The sequence below is a fragment of the Sipha flava genome, unplaced genomic scaffold (assembly GCF_003268045.1).
Source record: "Sipha flava isolate LNK unplaced genomic scaffold, YSA_version1 299_pilon_pilon, whole genome shotgun sequence".
Lineage (NCBI taxonomy): Eukaryota > Metazoa > Arthropoda > Insecta > Hemiptera > Aphididae > Sipha > Sipha flava.
In genome coordinates this window covers 593,458-613,172 of record NW_020272971.1, presented here as the reverse complement: position 1 = coordinate 613,172, position 19,715 = coordinate 593,458, and the positions used below count along the sequence as shown (strand labels likewise).

Sequence of the window (19,715 nt, the reverse complement as noted above, 5' to 3'; positions counted from 1 at the left end):
TGGGGAGGCCAGTTATAAAATTTTAATTTTTTACTTACTACAGCAATCTATAATTTATATGTATAGATATATATATTTGTGACTTATTTTTATTGTATGGAAAGTATATAGCAACTAGAATTTTTTCGCCTTGCTAAATTAAAGATTTTTCTGTTCTTAAAATTTGTTTCCTATGCTATTACAACAATGAACTTATAAATAAGGCCTATTAACTATTGTAATAATTAGTTATTTTTTATAAATATTTTATCAAGTATACATCAACCTTCTCAACACATCTTCTTACCTACAATTATTACACAATAAAAAGTTATTTATTAAAATATTACAAATAATAAAATTCAATAAATTTAAAATTTAAATTTACCTTCTATTTAAAATTACCTACTGTTACTACTTCAGCCACGGATATAGTACTATATATATATATTAGGGTGGTCCTTATTTTTTAAGTTTAAAAATTTCAAGCCAGGTACCTGCCATCTTGTTCATTATAATCAGTAAGTAATTGGAACTAAATTTGGTCATGATGACTCACTCCCTTCACGTGCCTCAAGAGGGTTGAAAATTTGTCATAGATGGTAGTTTTGTAGTATTGTGAATTTAACTCAAAAACTATAGTACATAGCAAAAATATGTATAGAAAGTTAATTATTGCATTACTTAATTTGATTTTTTTTTACTAATTTCTTTATTCTAAACTCATTCAGTTTATACATTTCTTAATTATTTATGCCTAGTATAATTGAACAATTATATTTTTATGTTGAAATAATTTAAAACTTTTATTTCCATTTTCAAAACCAATAATATTTGTCTGTTGGGATAAATATCCAAAAATACCATATATTTTTTTAATTAGTTTCATTAAATAGAGGAAGAATGAAAGGTAGATGAACTAGAAATAAAATAAGAAAACAAAAGATTCTCACATTACAACGGTTATATATTGTACACATCCAATAAATACATATATAAATTTGTTGTTTTATACCACAGTATATTTAGTTAACATTGTTAACATAATATACTATTCAATTTACTGTAAATACACACTTCTGATGTAGATTTCACATAGGAATATAAACGGATTAAAACATAATTTTAGAAAATGTTTCTCACTACCCTGGAGTGTACATACAGAACAGCAGCTGCCAATATTATGTGTGTAGCCGTTAAATTGTTAAATTTTACAGTATAAATTATATTATTTGGTCTACGAAACGGGAGAAGGAAATAAAACTCTTTTTATGGCATCTCAAACTTGCGTAGCTCTCACAGCAGCTAAAATATGAGCATACGCAACGGAAAATACATACAATTTTGTCAAAAAAAAAAAAAAAAAAATAAATAAATAAATAAATAATAATAAAATTATGTTATCTGCGCATAATAATAATCATACACGTAATAATAAAATAATAATAAAAATAACTAAAATAAAATACATACTATACAATAAGAATAAATAAGATGAAATCTATCGTTTGCAGAAAAACGATGATAAATAAGGGTTTTATGAGAAAGAAAAAGAGAAAAAAAACAATTGACTGAATTTAACACAATAATCCTACGCGAAAATTACATATTTTTGTTATTGGCTTGTGTATATACGCTTACGCAAAAGTATTTAGTTCAAAATATATTCAATTTTTGTGAATAATTATTGTACAAAAATATAATATGTGCGTTGAGCAAGAATATTTCTTGGTACCCACTTATGACAAAACAATAACATTTTGCATAAATTTCAAATACAATAATACTATAATATAATGAGTTGCAGAAATCTTTAATTTCAATATAGTATATTATATCAGTGATAGTTGGTCCTGAAGATATGTGTAAGATTTTAAGATTAGTCAAAATGTTAAATTGTTCTAAGGGCAATAAATAAATAAATAAAACATAAAAAACTGATTTAATTTTCATTAATAAGAAAAAAAAATCAAGGCAAAAAATAAAATGTTCTATAATAAATATTTTCTAAATCTAAAAATTAAAATACTTCTGAAAATAATACGCAGGGGAAGAATATTTTTCATCTCATGTTATTTTTTTTTTTTTTTTGTTTTTGCACTTGAAAGAACGGATGGATAAGTAATGAAATATATTTTAATTTTTTTTTAATTTTTGATATGATGAAAATAGTATGTGACTAGTAGATGAACTGATAAAAGAATTTGAGATTCAACTTTCTTTTTCATTCAATTTATATCAATTGTTAAAAATTATACTATGTACTTTTTTTTTATTTTTTATTTGTTTAAAATATTATTATTTAAATTAATGTTTCGATACTGATTCACAGATCTGATTCGCCATATAAAGCAGTTGAAAATGACATGTAATCCAGGGCTCCTGGAACAGCATTGACACCCTTGTAGGGAGCCATACGTTGTATACAATATTCTGCCTGATCAGGTGGAAGTTCTCGTCGAAGTTCGTCAGATAGAATATAAGGCTATAATAAAATTCAAAAATAAATAATGAAGAAAATAACCATCTGAAATATATTTTGAAAAAATCTATTATATCTACCTTGTCACCAGCAAGAATGCGGAACGAATCAATCACTTGTTCAGCAGTATCAGTGTCAGTGGATTCTCGAGTCATAAAGTCCAAGAAAGCATCAAAGTGTACATATCCGGTACTGTTGGGATCAACAACAGCTAATATACGTTGGAAATCAATTTCACCCTGTAATAAATATAAATTTTAGGCTTTTAAGTTAAATTATATGGTAAACTATAATTTACCTGTCTATCCTTCCCAATGCTATAGCCAATAGACACTAAGCAGGATTTAAATTCTTCAGGGGCTAATCTGCCTGTACGATTCTTATCAAAGTGATTGAAACTAGCCCTAAATTCATTCAATTGTTCCTGTGTAATACCTTTGGAGTCTCTGGTCAATATTTGATTTTCTACTTCATTCACATTACGGTTGATTGAAGTCAATAGTTGTTCCCAACCGACACGCAGTGTCTCCATTGTATAATGAGTATATCTATAAATTAAGTATTAGTATTAAGTGTTTTTCCATAATACAATGCACTTGTAACTGTACCTGTTTTCAAAAATCATACCCTCTTGTACGGCTTGATGGATTTTCTCTAATTCCTCAATGTGTGGCTTGTAAGCAAATACATTTTGTTCATATTGGTTCAATTGGTTCAACTGATCTTCCAGTGAACCATGCATTCCCATACCAATAGCTGTAACAGCATCCATTTGCCTCTCAATCCACGGACCCACTTGATTAGCTTTTTCAGCAAATTGGCGACGTAACATCTCATTATCTGCAAAACATAATCCATAATTAAGTAATTTCATCTATGATAGATTTCAGTAAACATTTTAATAAAACATTAATAATTTACTCTGTTGTTTTCTGAGTTCAGCTTGTAGAGTCGTATCTCTTTGAGGCACAAGAAGTTTCACTTCAGACCATTTTTTGCTTAAATCCTGATCATACATTGAATGTTATAATATAACAAACAAAAATTATAAAAAAATATACATACAGTAGAAGTCAAAGTAGTGTAAGGATTCTGGAGACCACCAGGTATTTGGTATTTTTGTACTGTTGACTCAACATCTTTAACCAATCCAATGATAGAATTGTATTCTTTGTCAGCATCCGACAAAGTAGCCTTAAATTGTCCATGGGCATCTATTAACCCTTGAATTTCTTCAACTGTATGTACGATAAACATATCAACTAGATCTTCACGAGTACCATCCAACCAGTTGTTGAAAGGCTAATTAATTTAAAAATGATGGGTTAGTTTTAATAATTTGTAGTCTGAATTAAATTTTTTTATATCTACTCACTGCTGCTCTCTTGGCGAATTCTAAGTGCAATATGTCAATTTTCTCTAATATTTTTTCTGCATCATCCAAATCAGTTCTACGTTTCTGGGTCAAGTTACCCAATCTATCCCATTGATCGCAAATACGCTGACAGCGAATGTTCACACTTGTACTGTCGTGATATTCTAAGGTACTAAAAATGATAAATTATTCAAGTCTTTATAAATTACATTTCATGAATAAAAATAATTTAATGAAATAATTTACTTCAATTCATGTGCAATAGCAGCTATTTGTTCAACTCTATCTTGGTGAGCAGCCAGATCACTCTCAAAAGCTTCATGTTTCTTTTTTAAAGCCTTCAAATCATTAAGTTTGCATTGTCTGAAGTCTGAGCTCTGTAACATTTCTTCTTTACCACGGGTCCAATCTTCGTGAGTGTCTGCCTTAGCTTTAAATTTTTGTGCCAAATGCTCTAAACGCTCTAACCTCATCATTTCAGACAACAACCAATCTTCAAATGATTTTTCTGATTGTTCAAGGCCTTTCCATGCATTTGAAATGTCCTGAAAATTAAATGAAGAAAAATGTCATTAAAACTGTTAAGGGAAAAACTAATTACTATGCAGATTGAACTCACAGAAACCATTTTTCCTTCAGTTGGCATGTATGCAGGCCGATTGGATAAACGCAATTTTGTTTGCAGTGTGTTAAAGTTGGTTTCAAGTTTAGCTTTTTGTTCTACACGAGGTGGCTTGTGTTTGCGTCTGTATGTGCGGTATTCTTCAAGTCTCTTTTGTACACCAGATAAAGAGTTATCAGCTTGTCGGCTTTGAAGCCATGGCAATGTTCGTCTAATCCATTCTAAAAGCTACAAGAACACCATTAGTTAATCATTCTTAGGATTCATACAACAGTTAATGCTAGTGATACAGATTGAAAAATATACTTACATCACTAGCCAAACGCTCATATTCCTCCATCAAACGTTCGTTTTCTTGGTTCACTTTCAATACTTTGCAAATTCGGTTTGCTGCAGTCTCAGCCTAAAATGTTCAATAATCAAAATTATGACATGCAATTATACTAAGATTTTCAGTTAGTCACAAAAAGCTTAAGGCAATATTAATAAATTACCTTCTGAGCTCCAGAAAAGCAATGGTAATACGAGGAGACGTAAGTCATTATGGCCCTCTCGTCTGGCATTGCAGTATTTGTCATATCTATCAATGTTATAACAAACATGCAAAAATGTTAGATTCACTCAAAAGCAATCAGAATTATCAATTAGTACTATAATTAAAGTGGCATTGATTCAGCCACACAGTGTATATATTTGTGTATTTAATTTTATACCCATTTATTAAACTCTGCTGGTAAAGTATAATTTGATAATTAGTAAATATAGTTCATAATTTTAATTTAAAATAAGAAACTTGTTTAATTTTATTTCATAAATATTTTCTAACACAAATTTTTAATATATATATTATTGAAAAGTTTAATTAAAAACTTATTTTTTTTTTTTAATTTAGGCTAAAAATAAAATCTATATTAAAACAATGAACATAAGTGATAACCAATTTTTAAAAATAATTAAAAATGTTCACAAACTAAAATAAATAAATAAAATATAGAAAAGACTCTATAATGACAGTAGTTTGTTGATTAACATAAAATTTGATCAAATTCAAATTAATAATGATGCCAATTTATTTAATAATATTATGTTAATTTTAATTATTACCTGAGTATTATAATAAATTATAATCAATAACACTCTTGATATCCTAAAATGTCTAATAACAATTATAATAATTTATGAATGCTTTGTGCCTACTTTAAATTGTATATAATTATATTTGTTATACTTTTGAGTTACTTGTATTAGGTATGTAAAAAGAACATGGCGTACTAAATTCTTGAAAATGTCCTGTATGAAAATTTTTATATTAATTTTTTTAATTTTTTATACTAAAATTACGCCATTAGTTTTATAAAATAATTAAAGCTAAAAACATAATTTTAGTTTTCAGATGACATAGTAATGGTTCTATTATGGATATACTCATCAGTCCAAATTAAAACTTTGGACTCGTATGCTAATAATGAAGGTCTTTGTATCAAAGAACCACAGAAAATGTATGGACTATAAGCCTATTATGCAAAACGACATTCATTACGAGTTAGTATTTGGATGACACGCACTGCAAGGATAAAAAACGAATAAGTCCGGAAAAACACACGACACGCATTTTTACCTGTTGTGCGCCTTGGAATGCGTGATAATAACATGAAACATAGGTCATGATCGCGCGTTCGTCCGGTTTCGGTGTATTTATCAAGTCTACAAATAATCGTAAAGTGTAATTTCAAAATATATAGTCGCATTAAATGTATGTGAGATAATTCTTTCTCAAATACTCGGGACACACACACAACGATGGAATACAATAAAATATAACAATATATTATGGTTGCACTCTTATGACTAATAACAACACGATGACATACCTTCAGGGTCCAACATGCGGGGTATGTCCAGGTACTTTTCGGCTACGTCGAATGCGGTGTTTAAGTTCTGCAGAGGATTGTCCTTGGAGAGTTTGTGATAATCGATGAGATCGGGACGGTGACGGTGAATGAGGGCGCAGAATGCTAAACCATCCTTGAAACTGAAAAAAAAGAGTCATCATCTAGTCAAATAACTAACCGCATACACTTAAATGATATTAAAACATACCTGAGATGGAAGTTTTGCACGTTAACATTCTTGTACGGGGCGGTTTTCCGTTGACACCATAACAACAGACCTTCTTTGGCGGTCATTTCCTCCACAGAGATGTCTTGAATGGCGAATCTCAAAATAATAGTCCAGATCATACCCAGTGTCATTTTCAAATTTCCATCAACGATTTCTGTACAAGTATAATATCAAATATCATACATAAAAAATACAAAATATGTTTATGAATTATACCTTCGGCACCGATTGACACTAATTTCACGCCCTTACTGGCTATGAAGTCGAGGGCTTTGTTGACGTTGGCGATCTTGTGGAAGCGCATTTTACCTCTGTCAGGTTTTGGTAGTGTTTCGCCGGAAATTACTTCCAAGAGCAACATCAGTTTGAGACCGTTGCGGAAATCTTCTTCGATGTTCTCGATGGCAGTTCCAGCTTTACGCAAATGCGAATTGCACCATGCTGTAAAGGTCTGAAAAAAAAAATATATATATATAACGCGTTTAATAATTTATCAAATTTCTGAAAACGATATAATCAAGACGGCAAATTTATTGGTCAAGGCACATTATTCTTAACCATCATGTATCTATAGTAAAATAAATAATTTCTTATACTTTTATTATTTGGTATATTTTTTCTCATTACACTTTTATATAATTATTTTTCATTTATCAAAATAAATTATTTCATTGACGGTTACTTCATTTAAATTTATATTTTCTTCTTTTAAACGTTTATTTTTAACTTATGCAACTGATTAATTTATATATTACTTACAGTATGGTTATTAAAAATAAATAAATTTTCATTTATTTATTTTTAATAACCATACTGTAGATCAAGTAAATTGGGAAAAAAATTTAACATCAAAAATAGTATTGAATACTATATCGATATTGAATAAAAAGGTTAAACTATAAATAATAGATACTACGAAAATGTAAATTATTTAAAAATAAATACTAATAGCTATATTTTATATTGGCAATAAATAGCTTGACATAAATCTACACGATACGTTTTAATACTTCAGCTTAAAAAACGACCTATAGGAAAAAACCATCACACAGTAATAGAATAACTAAAAATAATAATGTATTTTTCAAAAATGTTTTTAAAAAAGTGTTGTTCTAGATCACCGATTTGAACTGTTGAGTTAGAAATAGTCAACAGATGTGACCTACTTGTCATTATATAGTTAAATCTAAATTTTCTACAATGCTTAACATACAAAATACGAAGAAACGTTTGAATTTCAGAACGAATAACGCAATCAATGTCGAGATTAACGAATAAAATAATTAAATTCAATACAAATTGTGTATAGCAGAGGTTTCCAAACTGTGCTCCACAATTGTATTTAAAGGGCTCCATTCGTTTTACCATAGAAAATGTAAAAACGTAACAATTATTGATTGTTATTTAAAACAACGAGAGTATATATTTTTACTCCGTCAATTCAAATACAATTCACTGATACGTATAAAACAGTATTAAAATTCCGATAGGAGAATATCATTTTTTAATTTTAGATAGTACGCATTCCCATTCCAGTTATTTCCCGACTAGATATATTATATATAAATATAATATTAAATATGCACTGTCTCGTTTTGAGTTTCTTCGTACATAAATACATATCATGTGCAATATACTTCGTAGAAGACAGGCATATAAAACTTAATACCAAATATTTCTTGGGACTCCACGAGAAAATACTGCTTAACTCTTCGTCTATACACATATTTTTTGGAACACCGTCCCTACACTAGGTCATAAATGGACAAACGTGTTTTTTAGAACTAAAAACATTTAGGAAAAAATCTGAAAAAATGTATATTTACTAATTGAGGGTTGCATTTTAAGATTCTGAAGTTTGTTTTACGATTCATTAATAATTACATTCTTTACAAAATTAAAAGTAAAAGTGACGAAATTGCAAAAAAAACGCAATTTCGAAATTTCGGTTGTACTTACCATAAAAGACCCGATGTACAGACGAAGAGTTAAAAAGGCTACGAGGTTAAAAAAGTTTGGGAATCGCTGGTGTATAGTATACAATACAAATATAATTTCGACATACTGCAAGAACTTTATTTGATATTAACATTGGCCATCAACACAGCAGCCCAGCGCTATATAATATGCATTTTTTAAATATATGAGTATATAAGTAAATATATTTAACTTATAACAACGAAGTGTTTGAATTAAAAATAAATGACTTAACGATTTCAAACCAGCATGCATGCCTATAATATAGTTAGATAAATACGATCAAAATACAAATCTTACTTTCTAACTTTTCACATTCGTTGATACTAAACCTACAAGGATAATGCAGTCAAAAATCAGAGGAGCCGTAACCCGAACGAGATTGGTAATTTTATATAAATGATTATTGTTATAATAATATTTGCGCTTCGATTGCGGTCACGCGGGACTTGTCTTTTGTGGTTTCTACAACATTCACTTTTCGTAGAAGCGTGATATCGTCTTTCTCTCTCTCTCTCTCTCTATATATATATATATATATATATATATATATATATATATATATATATATATATTTAATGGTCATTTGACTAAAAGGTAACGGTTTTCGAGCATGATAAAAAACAACTAGTCGTTGTTGTCGACGATCGACGGTCAAGGGAATACAACAATTTCGAACAAAAAAATAGTAATCATCAAACGACGTCATCGTCACTCTAATTATGCATTTTTTTCTTTTATGTAAAACTGTCGTTTAAATACCTCATTTATACTTCCTTAACGTTTAAATATCTGTGTAGATGTACAAGTATAATACATTCGTTCTCCTGAAACGACAGCACACTCATAGTTCGGTACAAATAACACCATACCTATTATATACTATCCAACTTTCAAACACTATAAAGATAAGTAAACAATAATGGATTATTTATTATAATATTAAATATTTGAAAATATTTTCAAACGGAAATGGCAGAAAAAAAGAATTATGACATGTGGATTGATTATTATAAGTAATTGTAAATTTAAAACATTCGTAGGTAGTAATAATAACTAATATAAGATTAATACTAGTAATACCTAATTCTTCAAGTTTAAAGAGTTTTCATAATCAAACTCGTATGTTAAAGAAGCGAAAGCTTAATTCATTAATTACAGAATAAACGACTTTTGTTTTAAGAAAATAATTTATGAAATATTATACATTATACTTTGTGTTGTGCATTTGTTAATGCTATTATATTTATTAGTATTTCGATCACACTTATTGAGTTAATAGTTACAATTATAAAAGTTAATAATAAACAAAAAATAATAATTTTGTTTTAATTTTGAGCGCAACTTAATTTTATTAATGTTCTTTTCGCCCAAAAATGACCTTCTTTTCGCCCACGTCGTCTTTTCGATCAAAAATGATAAAAGTTTCCTCTTTTCGCCCAAAAATAATTGCTTTCTTTTCATCCATGGTTTTACTTTAAACATTTAGGAAACCATTGTCTCAAAATTAGTTTAATAAAGCCATTCGTAATGAACAACTGATTTTAATATTATTTTTCTTGGTCTTGTGTGGAAATCTTCTAAAGATTTATGTTTACATGCTGTGTTCACTATTTGGCGATTAATATTTGATTTATCGTACTCATGATGATTATGTTCTTCGACTGCTGAGTAAATGCATTATTAGTATCCGTGTATAATTTTGGATCACACGTTCTCGTTACACATCTCCAACGGGTAGAGTTGTCTTTTTTATTAGTTGATCTAAAATTGTTACTTTGAGACAGTGATTTCCACAATATTAAACGTGAAACCTTGAGCGAAAATAATACAATTTTATACATCAATTTTAGTCAAAAAGAACCGCCCTTAATTTTATAACATATAAATTATCACTTAACAGCCGGTTATTAGTATGTCTCGTATAAAAATAAACATGTTTTCACCTATTTACACTATAGTATAATGATTCGTACATATTATTCAGTCTCTACTACAGTGTTCTACTGAGTAAGTCGTTCTTTGTATAATTAACAAAACACTAATAATAAACCCATTGATTTTTCTGTTGAACATTTCTTATTAACTTAATATATATTATACTACTTGTTTATCTTAATTTTATTCGCTCATCATAATATTTTCATAGACTAAATGTTATTCGCTATAGATAATTTAATAAACGGTAACTCCAAGAAAATGTGATGTATCTATATCTAATATCTATATCTAAATCAGTATCTAATAAATAAAACAGGAACATCTGAGTACTATTATTACGTATAATTATAAATGTATTATTGTATTATTGTATTATTGTAATTATAATTATAAATGTATTTAACCATTTATCCATACAACCATGGAAGTACACAAAATATTTATGTAACCGGTATAAAATAGAGCTCTTAAAACACGTGTACACGTGAAATACATGTTTATCCAAAATATATATCCATTTTTACAATGGTAAAATTAGTAATCTTATGTTATACACTTGAAGTTTTAATAAAATATTAATAGTACAGTATTAAGTTAAGGATATACGTTTTTATTTTGGATTTTACACGTGACACGTGAATTCCGTGAATTCACGTGTATTAAGAGCTCTAGTATAAAATAATTTTAAAACTAAAGCAAATGCACGTTAGTTAATTTCATACTACTTCCATTGTTTAATGTTCCATTATGATTTTCTAATTATATTGTCGCTTATCGATATGTACTTGAATATCAATACAGAACAATAAAATATTTGGTGCATTTAAAGTAATTTATGTTTACCTCCACACCAAGGTCAAAGTTGGGTGAAAAGTGTATGCTATTATGCATTTTATTACGACAAAACTGCATAGTCATTTACAAAGTATGCTCATACATGATACACATTAATATATAATATACATAGTTTATAAGTATTTTTTTCCAATCAATTGTTCAACCCAGAACCTAAGATAATTAACTAAAATGAAAATATTTTTTTTTATTTTTTTTTAAATAGGTCTATCAGTTATTTAAATTAACAATTTTTAAGAATTTTAAATTTTAAAATTTTAAAATTACATATATAATGTTTTAAGTTCTCTTTTTAACTGTCACTAAGTGCGATTTTTGTATTTTTACTCAGCTATACCTATACAGAAAAATTGTAACATAAGTATAATATATAATTCATAAGCAAAACATAAATTATATAATGTGATAGATATTTAATATTATATATTTTTTTAACACTTCTTCTCAATCCCTCGACCAATTGCGTAAAAACAACACTTTTTTATTCAGTGCTGGCATCCACGGGAGGTCTTTTCTTTTAAATTATATTGCAGGTGTATTATAATTACTATTCATAAGTACTACATTATACCAATATAAACAAAAATATAACAATGAAATAAAGATATAAAGATGATAAATATAACCTTGGAATAAAAGGAAATTTTTTCGAACTAACAATTTTTTTTTTTAATATATTAATATTAGAAAACTAAGTATATACTAAAAAAAATAGTAGGAACTACTGTCTTCATTTGTACTTAACATTAGGTAAGTGTTATTAGTTGAAATGTTATATAAAACCCATCCAATGGAAAATATTGGATGATGATGATTTAAAACGTCAATGGTTGTAATATAACTGTATCCAAATGAATGTCCTCAGTTGATAATTAAAGTAAAATTCCCGTGTATTGAGATAAGTAGATGTGTATTTTATAAAAGAATAAATTCAATATTACTAAGATAAGAATTTAATTACATTTTTAGTAGTTTTATTTCATATATTTAAACACATAACGTGAGCTATGTAAAACAATATATTAAAACATAAGATACTTTATTTAAGGAAACACGTTTATAACCTACAATTTACATATTTATACAATGAGTTTTCAATTAATACTATACCAAATTAATATTCAATTTACTATAAATTAGCTTATTTATTAAACGAAAGGTATTACATTTATAATTTGAAACCTTGTGTCATAAACTCATGACATTCTTAGAATATATTTATGATGAACGCAGAAAATTATTATTTTTAATTAAAGAAGATTCTTTATATCTTTATATTAACAATTTCAGGTTTTAAATAACATTCTTATTTTTACAATAAAATACTTTAATACATTTTTCATCTGGACCACACTTCTTCGTAATGTAATTTATTGTACATTTAATTATCTATTCCAGTGGTGGGCAAACTTTTTTAATGTGGGGGGGGGCACAAGGTTTAAGAAACTCTAGAGGAGGGCCAGAATTATAAAAAATATGCATTTTGTGTTAAAGCTTTGAATCATAATATTATAAAAACATTACAGCATTACAGACAAATGTTACAAATTACCTTTTACCTTAAATAATAATTAATTTAACTTTTATTCGGAAGCTCAACCATGGTAGGCGTGTGAGACATATGGAATTGTTTTTGGTTTTCCATAATATTTTCGAAAGCAGGTTCCAGCTGTGATGAAGCAACTTTCAGCAGTGCGAAAAGGTGTTCATTAGTCAATCGATTTCTGATTGAGTTTTTCAGCAATTTCATGGTCGAAAAAGTTTGTTCGCACACATAAGACGACGCAAACATCGCCATAATTTTCTGGGCGTGAGCAATTATTTTGGAAATTCAGCTTTCTGCAGTGCTCTATAAAAATCTAGTTTTGTGGAACTCAAGAACAATTGCTTTAAGTCGGTACTGTACTGCATTTCAATAATTTTCAACTGCATTTCTGCAAATACATTTATATATTTAAAACTATTTTCTTCGATCATTTCAGAATATTTCGGGAATTTTTTTCCTAAATTAAAATTATAATGTAAAAAAATAAAATATATAAATTATGAGAAATGCTGGAAAATCTCTGTGACCCTAATTTGGGAGCCATTACTATCCATGTCGGTGGACCCTCGGCGGGCCGGATTAAATACTTTCGTGGGCCGGAGTTGGCCCGCGGACCGTACTTTGCCCATCACTGATCTATTCAATTTATACCATAATCAAGAATGTAAATAGTATAACGATTATCTAGCCAAAACAAATGGGAGAGACAACTAAAACACATATTTTTAGAAATATTTTTTGGTAGTTCGAACTAATTTTGTATACAAAAGTGAACTTCAAAAATTATACTAATAAAATAAGGTAGGTTTTAATTTTACTAAATAATATTTTTAGAATTCTTTTAAATGGAGTGAATTTTAAATTTCATATTATTTTAAAGGTATCGTAACATTCTTAATTGTTTTTAATTTTATTTGGATTTTGGTTTATACTTATATTTTTTAGAAAAATATTTTAGCACAACTCAAGCATTGATATTTTTTAAAGTTATTATGATTAATTTTAAATGTATCACAAATTTCTTTACAAAAAATATAGAACTATAAGACCAATAGTTCCAACACTGCATTCCAAATTTAAAAATAGACTAATAAACATAAATTAATTATTTACAATCAACTTCAAAGCATGATTAAGCTTTTAAACCTTATTAAATTAAATTTGATCATCAGTTTGAATTTGAAGATTACTAATGCAAAATCTTATACTAAATGATAGCCAATGTTATAATGAATAGTATGAACGTTAGTGTTATTTATTAAGTAACTTTAGAAGCTATAAAAGTAGTTGCGAGTTGGCAGCCAACCAATACATTCGAAATAATTTCGGAATACTTAAATAGTTAATTTAATTAACGAATGTGTATTTAAATTACACTATTTATATGCTATTCAATTGAAAACTGTTGACAAAATAAATTATCAATAAATATGAATGAAAATTAAACATTTGTGTCTTAATTGTGTATCTATAAATAGATACCTATATAGGTAATAATTTTTTTTTTTAATGGCTTTAAAAATTAAAGATTTTAAGGTTCCATTGTGGTCGAATATAATAGAATTATCATGCTTATCTACGCGAAATACTATTTTCAAGTTTTCCTTATTAGGTTACATTTCCCCTGATGTAATCTTTCTCCTCAGTTCCCGTTTTCCTCTTCCCGTCATTTAACTTTAACTTCATCTTAAACGTAAATTTCCGTATCTTAATAACATTAAATTGGATTAATGTAAATATATGAGTTTTGAACTTATTAATTGATAAGGTATAGTATCTTATGCATAAAATAAAAAATTAAAATATATACAATTATCATAATTATGAATATAAAAAAAAAACAACGAACTAAAACTTGTACCTACAGAGTATATTAAATTTATTTTTAAATTAATGTATATTATTAGGATTTAAAAATGTTGACAAATGTTTACAAAAATGAAAATAATTTAAGATTTCCTATATACATTAGTAGTAACATATTATTAATGAATTATAACTTATATGTTTTACTGAAGCAAAATAAAATATCTCTACATTTTACATGTTGATTATAATATGATTTGACATATGAATGACACAAAAATAGATGTAATAAAAAATTCTACTAATTTTCTTTTCAAGAATAACAATACGATAATAAATTAATAGTTTTTTCCATCGTTAAAATTCCTTTTTTTAACTGTTTTTTGTAATTGCAATATTATTTATCATAATCAATAGCTATCTATTGAAATTTTTAATTTAATATCACAGAAAAAGTATATTTTTCTCGACATTGTATACAATATAACACTACCTACAAATAATTAATAACAAGTCAAAAAGTTTTAATCTTAAATATTATTGTACCAGTTAAGTATAAATAAATGTCTTAATGAGGTTAAAGAACTCATAAAAAACATGTTTATTCTATCAAAGTAAATATCGAATTCTGGCGAAATAGTAAACATTTTTTCTTTAAGTATTAGGTACACTGAACAAGACATATTTCTTTTAACGAAGCATCGACTTAGTCTCGTCACGGTTAAAAAATAATTTTTCCCTTTGAATTTACTACAGCTATATAATTTTCAAAAAAAAAAAAAATCCGACGAAAAATTAAGTAATACAGATTAAAAACAAAATAAAAAAACTTATTTGGTAAGTTCACAGAAAACAACTTAAAAACAATTAGTTCTACCTTGGAATGTCAACTATGGCTTATCGTCTGAAAATATCCCATTTAGCTCAGATTTCAATTAGTTCATTTAGTAATCATTTTTTAGAAATAAAATAATTGATATATATATATATATATAATTATAATATAAAGCAACAATGACTATCGTCTAAAAGGTATTTAATGGCAGAAGAATGTTTGAGCAGAGGTCATTATACCACCACAGCACTCCACAAAGCCACCACCTAACACAAAACAACACACCAGTTTCTCTTGATTGGAATGGTTCTTCCTTCTCCATTTCTATTGGTTGTTCAATCCTCGTGATGCATTTACGACCTACTTCAAAAATATTTTTAATTCAAAATATATATATTGTTACGTGCCATAACAATATATATATAATATATACGTCCAGAAAAATCAAAAAAGTTCGCGAAAACTTTTTTACGACATTAATGTGTTGTATTATACAACCTTACCATCATTTATAAGCTAAAAATTATTATATTACAGTCAAAAGTCATTGAATATATAAACTGTCAACCACCAACGATTGTATACAATTAGATATTACTACAGAATGATTTTTTTACATACTGAATTCGCAAATTTTTATTCTATAATTAATGAGGTATGCACAACATATAAACACCAATGACCTCTTTAGAGTAAATATACATAGGTATACTAAACAAAAATAATTAAAGTATTAGATAATAAAAATAAAATTATTATAAGTAGGTATTTTAAGTACCTATATAGTAGTAATAATACCTAACCATAGTACCTAGTAGTTAATGATAATATTATGAAGTTATAAAAATAAAAAGTAATTTACTGTTTTATAACATATAATGTTTAACATTTTTTTAAATAGTTATTAGTACTTAAAATTATCCAAATTCTTAGAATATATTGAAAAATTTTAAATAAAGGTAATGCTTAACAAAGTAGATCTTTCTAAAACGCTAATCTAACCTAACCTAACCTGGGGGTGTCAAGGTAAAAGTATAACACATTTTACAATTAACAAAATTATGCAAATCCTTAATATATTTTGACTTAAATAATAGTATTGACAATAGAATAGACTATTCTATAATCAATGATACTAGGTATTCAATACTAGCTCTTTATATTTCAAACTTGTAAAATTTATAAATTTTAACCTAGATATCGGAGAAAATCCGGGGATGGGGGTTACAACCCCTTAACCCCCTCCCCTGCGTGCGCCACTATATTGTGTCCTGGTGCCCCGGAGCACTGCCTATCTTTGCCCTATAAAAGCTATGCCACTGTACACAACATACAATGTATGTAATAATACCGAAAATAAAATCCAGTTATGAATAATATTTTTGTATTACAATTTTTTTAACCAACTAACATAAATAAATGCAATACATCAGGCTACCTTAAATAAGGCATAAATCCTTGATTTTGGGAATAATTCCAAAAATTTAAATGGTTCAATGAATAGAAATTTTATTTAATGCAAAGTATACAAATTATTTGCCCACACTATTATTAATTGGGGTCGAATAAAAAAAAAATCTAAAAAAAGAATAAAATATGAAGAATTCTCATACCTTCACTAACGTTTTAGTTTCAATGTATTTGTGTTAATAGATAGTACAAAATGGAGTTCAGTGTAATTTTTATTATAATATAATTCATTATATTAAAAAATGAAAGACGAATCTGATACCTAATATTTTTTAATTACAAATCTTACATATTATAAACAAATATAAGACTTAAAAATCAGAATAAATAAAGTCTTGAGTAGATATATTCTCCTCTATATAAAATATATTATATATCCTACTGAAGAGAGACTAGGAGAACATATCAAAATACAATATGTTAAATTAAATGAATATTTATAAAAGTAAATACAGAAATATCTAAGTTAAATTAAGCGAAATGTATTATTTTACTTTAGCCAGTATTAAAAATGAAGTTTAATAGGTAAATATGTTTAAATTACATAACATTGAATAATATTTGTAACTTTTATGTAGGAAGAAAATAAGACTATAAATCAGGGGTGTGTCTAAGGAGAGGGGATTTGAGTGTTCAAACCCTATGAATGTTAACGAATTAAAAAAACGAATTATTTAATATTTTTATACTATTTAATTTTAATGTTATAAATATTTGCCAGATTATTTATATAATCCATTTTCCAACTATTTAATATAATAAAATGAATTATTACAAAAATCTTGTGAAATAAATACATTTGAAATATGTGATAAAAAAAAAAATTGAATCTCCCCCCCCCAAAAAAAAAAAATTACCAGGCACGCCAGCGTTATAAATTAATTAGGAAGTTTTTTTACTACTTTCTTTCCGTACCACAAAAGATTAAATATACAACTACATAATTGAAGTACTTATATTTTTTACATAGTAGTTAGACAAGAATACAATTTCAGTAGTCAAAATCAGTAATTAAAAAAAAAAAAATGTTTGAAATAATTATGTTGTTGAATTAATTATAATATAAAATTTTAAAGAATTGATTTACAAAAGCCATGGTATTATAATAATATTTATATTATCATTTAAATTATAATACTAAAAATAGAAAGGAAGATAAATCATATAGATATAAGATAGGCGCCCACAAATATGCAAATTGTGATCCAACTTTTAAGTATTATTACACTAGATAATAATGAATTTCAAATAGATTTATGAAATGTTGATAAATTAATGTATGTATACATGTAGACACGTATTTAACTAAATTTTAGTAAAATATAGAACGGCATAGTGTAAAATACAAGAAGCTACAATAACATTAAATACAATTTATAAAATATTGATTTGAAATAATATGTATAATAAAACGTTTTAGTGTTTTACCGATTTTTATTTTTTATGTTTTACATATTTTAATAAATATATGTATATATATATTTAAACAAAGTGGCGTTTATTGAAAATTTACAATTTATATATTACATACTATAAGAAAATTTGATGAATTAAGTATAACATACTGTAATTTTTTTTGTGGGTAGTTTTTCCGGTAAACTAAATTGCTATGACCTATTTCTACATAGATTGAGATCAAAATAAATAAATTAATCTTATTTTATAGGTTGTTTCAAAAAAAATATCAAAATTATAATGGGATATTGTTAAATATAATTTTTAAACATAAATACGTGTTACTTGTAATGCAATGAAATTTATAAATTAATTTTTTATAAAATTTTTTTGACATTTTTAGACCATAATGGTATCCACATTTTTTCACTTAAATTTCAGAAAAATATATAAGTTTGATTATAAAATATACAATCCGAGTTAATACTTCACTTTCGAAAGTTTGCAAAATAAATATATAATATATAATATATATTTATAAGAATGCGGTACATGGACAGCGTCCTAATAAATATTTTCGGTTTGTTGGCTCAGCTTAACGAATAGTTTTATTTTAAAACAAGTTTTACCGCATGGTAAAGTTTCTTCAAAATCTGCATTTAATTTTTAATAGCACATACAATATCAGCTGTTATGTCGACACATTTTTAATTTTCATGTCTAAACTATCTAATTAAAAATTTTAAATAATTTAAAAATAAACATTTAACAGCTATATGAGAGGATGTAACAATTATCTTGCATTTTTTTTTTCTATAAATGTCAATGAAAATGTAACGAATAAATATTTGAATGATTAGCCAATTATTTAAATAGTAATCTTATTATCCTTATTTCATATTGCCTATTCAAACAGTCTTCTATTGAAAATCAAAAAAATACTAATTTATTCAAATTAAATAATTTAATGAAGTTATAGGTTGTCGTTTAACTATTTATGCCTAGACCTATTAGTTTTCTTAAATGGTATTTGTACTAAATATCCCACGCGTACATCATGAACATTGACAATATTGTGCAGTAATCTGAAGGTCAACTACTTCCTACTCATTATCGCCTCTAACGAGTTCAACTGATAAAAAAGACAAAAGAAAAATATGCTCGGAGCTATCCCGTACGACTGTAATCATTAAGAAAAGCCCAGAAAGTTTTGAAATCCACCGAACGTGGAAATAATTTTCTTTAAAGGCATATACACATACATACACACACACACACACACACACACACACACACACACACACACACACA

General features: G+C 26.7%; 1 protein-coding gene across 3 annotated transcripts in view; it reads right to left on the bottom strand.

Moving 5' to 3' along the window:
• Positions 1-2,051: 2,051 nt before the first annotated feature.
• LOC112685925 (alpha-actinin, sarcomeric) overlaps positions 2,052-19,715 on the bottom strand; it is a 28,813-nt gene continuing 11,149 nt past the window's right edge. Inside the window, exons 2-16 of one of the 3 annotated variants that reach the window (XM_025557979.1) lie at positions 6,796-7,030; positions 6,559-6,733; positions 6,330-6,490; positions 6,067-6,162; positions 4,953-5,038; positions 4,769-4,861; positions 4,456-4,686; positions 4,083-4,381; positions 3,837-4,008; positions 3,527-3,763; positions 3,383-3,467; positions 3,070-3,301; positions 2,760-3,009; positions 2,542-2,700; positions 2,052-2,464 (exon numbers count right to left, since the gene is read on the bottom strand). In XM_025557979.1, the coding sequence (XP_025413764.1) occupies positions 2,306-2,464; positions 2,542-2,700; positions 2,760-3,009; positions 3,070-3,301; positions 3,383-3,467; positions 3,527-3,763; positions 3,837-4,008; positions 4,083-4,381; positions 4,456-4,686; positions 4,769-4,861; positions 4,953-5,038; positions 6,067-6,162; positions 6,330-6,490; positions 6,559-6,733; positions 6,796-7,030 (2,670 nt within the window). In that variant the 3' untranslated portion in view covers positions 2,052-2,305. The remainder of the gene's footprint in view (positions 2,465-2,541; positions 2,701-2,759; positions 3,010-3,069; positions 3,302-3,382; positions 3,468-3,526; positions 3,764-3,836; positions 4,009-4,082; positions 4,382-4,455; positions 4,687-4,768; positions 4,862-4,952; positions 5,039-6,066; positions 6,163-6,329; positions 6,491-6,558; positions 6,734-6,795; positions 7,031-19,715) is intronic. The other 2 variants (XM_025557977.1, XM_025557978.1) reach the window with 2 other exon arrangements.